This window comes from Megachile rotundata, chromosome 2, assembly GCF_050947335.1.
Source record: "Megachile rotundata isolate GNS110a chromosome 2, iyMegRotu1, whole genome shotgun sequence".
NCBI classification, from domain to species: Eukaryota; Metazoa; Arthropoda; class Insecta; order Hymenoptera; family Megachilidae; genus Megachile; species Megachile rotundata.
Window position 1 is genome coordinate 5,126,541 of NC_134984.1, and position 2,053 is coordinate 5,128,593.

The 2,053-nt window shown below is 36.4% G+C and overlaps 1 protein-coding gene across 1 annotated transcript; it reads right to left on the bottom strand.

The window, feature by feature from the left end:
- Positions 1-361: 361 nt before the first annotated feature.
- On the bottom strand, positions 362-1,348 carry LOC143266633 (uncharacterized). Its single transcript, XM_076542079.1, has 2 exons — positions 1,336-1,348; positions 362-1,245 (listed from the first exon to the last, which is right to left on the bottom strand). Exons 1-2 carry the CDS (start codon positions 1,346-1,348, stop codon positions 362-364), a joined length of 897 nt encoding a protein of 298 aa, XP_076398194.1.
- Between the last annotated feature and the right edge of the window lie 705 nt (positions 1,349-2,053).

Consider the following 2,053-nt stretch of genomic DNA (forward strand, 5'->3'; position numbering starts at 1 on the left):
AGTTGGTTTTACATCTTGTAGAACAGATTGGTTTTGTCAGATACTCTTACCGCCTGTAAATTTTAACGTATTTTCTACGCCTAAAAATAAAACATCTGTGTCCTTTCCCAAACATTTTCCGTTCCTATAACCCCAAAACAGGCAAGCCCACGGTCCTCAAGTCCTTCAAAACATAAATCACCGCCTTCCTAAGTCCCAAACTTTCTCCTCGAGCACTTCCGCCACCCTCTCACTGACCAGCCTAAACCTTAACATCCCCTCTCAGTCCTTAGCCCCCACCTTAATTTTTTCCTTCGTCGAACTCGCACCCTCACTCTAGAACCAGAATTATCTTATCCCTCATCCAGTCAACATCAAAAAGTCAAAAGTCTAATAAAGTTCTGTTTTTATAAAAATCTATATCGACTTCGAATATTTCTTTTGCCTCCGGGATCACGACAGTTTCTTTCAGGAAGACTATGGTATTTCTTGTGTGTTTTTCTGATGCGAGGGCGGTGGTTGAGTTGAGTTTCAATCGTTGAGTACGGTATTTTTGACACGAGTACAGGAAGTGGTCAACTGTAAGCAAAGTTCCACAGCACATGGGAGGATCTATCTTTTTTATGAGACACTCATGTGTGAGTCTGCAATGGCCGGTTCTTAAGCGGGCAAGAACTATTCTTTCCTTCCTGGTCAGGTGTTTTTGTGGGATGTCTTCGAAAAAGTTTGAGACTATTCTGTGAATTTTGGTTGGATGGGAATTCCATATACTGTTCCATTCTTCCTGAATTTTTACTTTATAGTGGTGGATGAATTCCTGATGTGGGATTGGTGTTGGCTGGAGATCGGACTGCATGGTGGTTGCTTCTTTGGCGCTGGAGTTTGCTTGCGTGTTTCCATTTATTCCTTGGTGTGAGGGGATCCATATAATATGTGCCGTTTGCTTGGAGGAGACAAGTTCTGAGTATAGTGTTAAAGAGTTCCTGATAATAACGTTTTTGTTAATTTTGGCAGTGTTTGCTATAGCACGAACTACACTCATGGAGTCAGTGTAAATTGCGTGATTTTGGGATTTGCTGGTGTATCGTATATGATTAAGTGTATCGTGTACTGCATAGGCTTCAGCAGAAAAAAATTGATGTTTGTGCGGGTAAACGTTTTTAACACTAGAACTACCAAGGGGGTCAAAATGACTTGTTTGACATTTCTTATAATTATAACTCATTTCAGATACATTTTGTTTCTGAAAATTTTGCACGACTTTTTCTAAGATATACAAATAATTAATTCTATGAAACAGTTTTCTTTTTTTTTATCATTTTGTTATAAATTTGTATGCAGTATACCTACATATACCGAGATGAGTCATTTTGACCCCCTACGGAACATAGGTTTTCGGTGCTGTTCTATTGTATCGTGGAAATTTTTGTGGCACGTAATCTGAAAGATACACAGTAATTTATCATCTAGTCGTAAAAGAAAATATTTCAAACTCAAAGATCTGTCAACAACCAAAAAAATGTTGTTCCCACGGCTTGAACTGTTTGCGCTTGGTCATTACTTGCGGTATTTACTTCAGTCAAGTTTCCTCAGATTACTTTCAGTCGATCATTAGAAACTCGGCCGTATACAACTCAGTCGTCTATCAGAAACAGTGAAACACAACTCTCAGTACAACTACAGTCAGTGTAAAAAGTATTCGTACAGTAATTAATTTCAACAAAAATGTTGTGAAACGTCATTTGTTAACAAAATTTGAACAAATAAAAATACATACATATTCTTAGATGTCTATGTATTCTATGTAAGAATGTGTATGTATTTTTTATTTGTTTAAATTTTGTTAATAAATGACGTTTCACAACATTTTTGTTGAAATTAATTACTGTACGAATACTTTTTACACTGACTGTATATTCGCTATACAACCCATAAAATTACTTCGAAAGAAACAATGCAAAAAATTTCACGAAGGAATAAATTATTGAAAGAAATAAATAATTTGGAACAAAATTGTTCCGATACAGAGTATGATGAAAGTGATCTAGTTGAAAGTACAAGTGAATACCTTCCA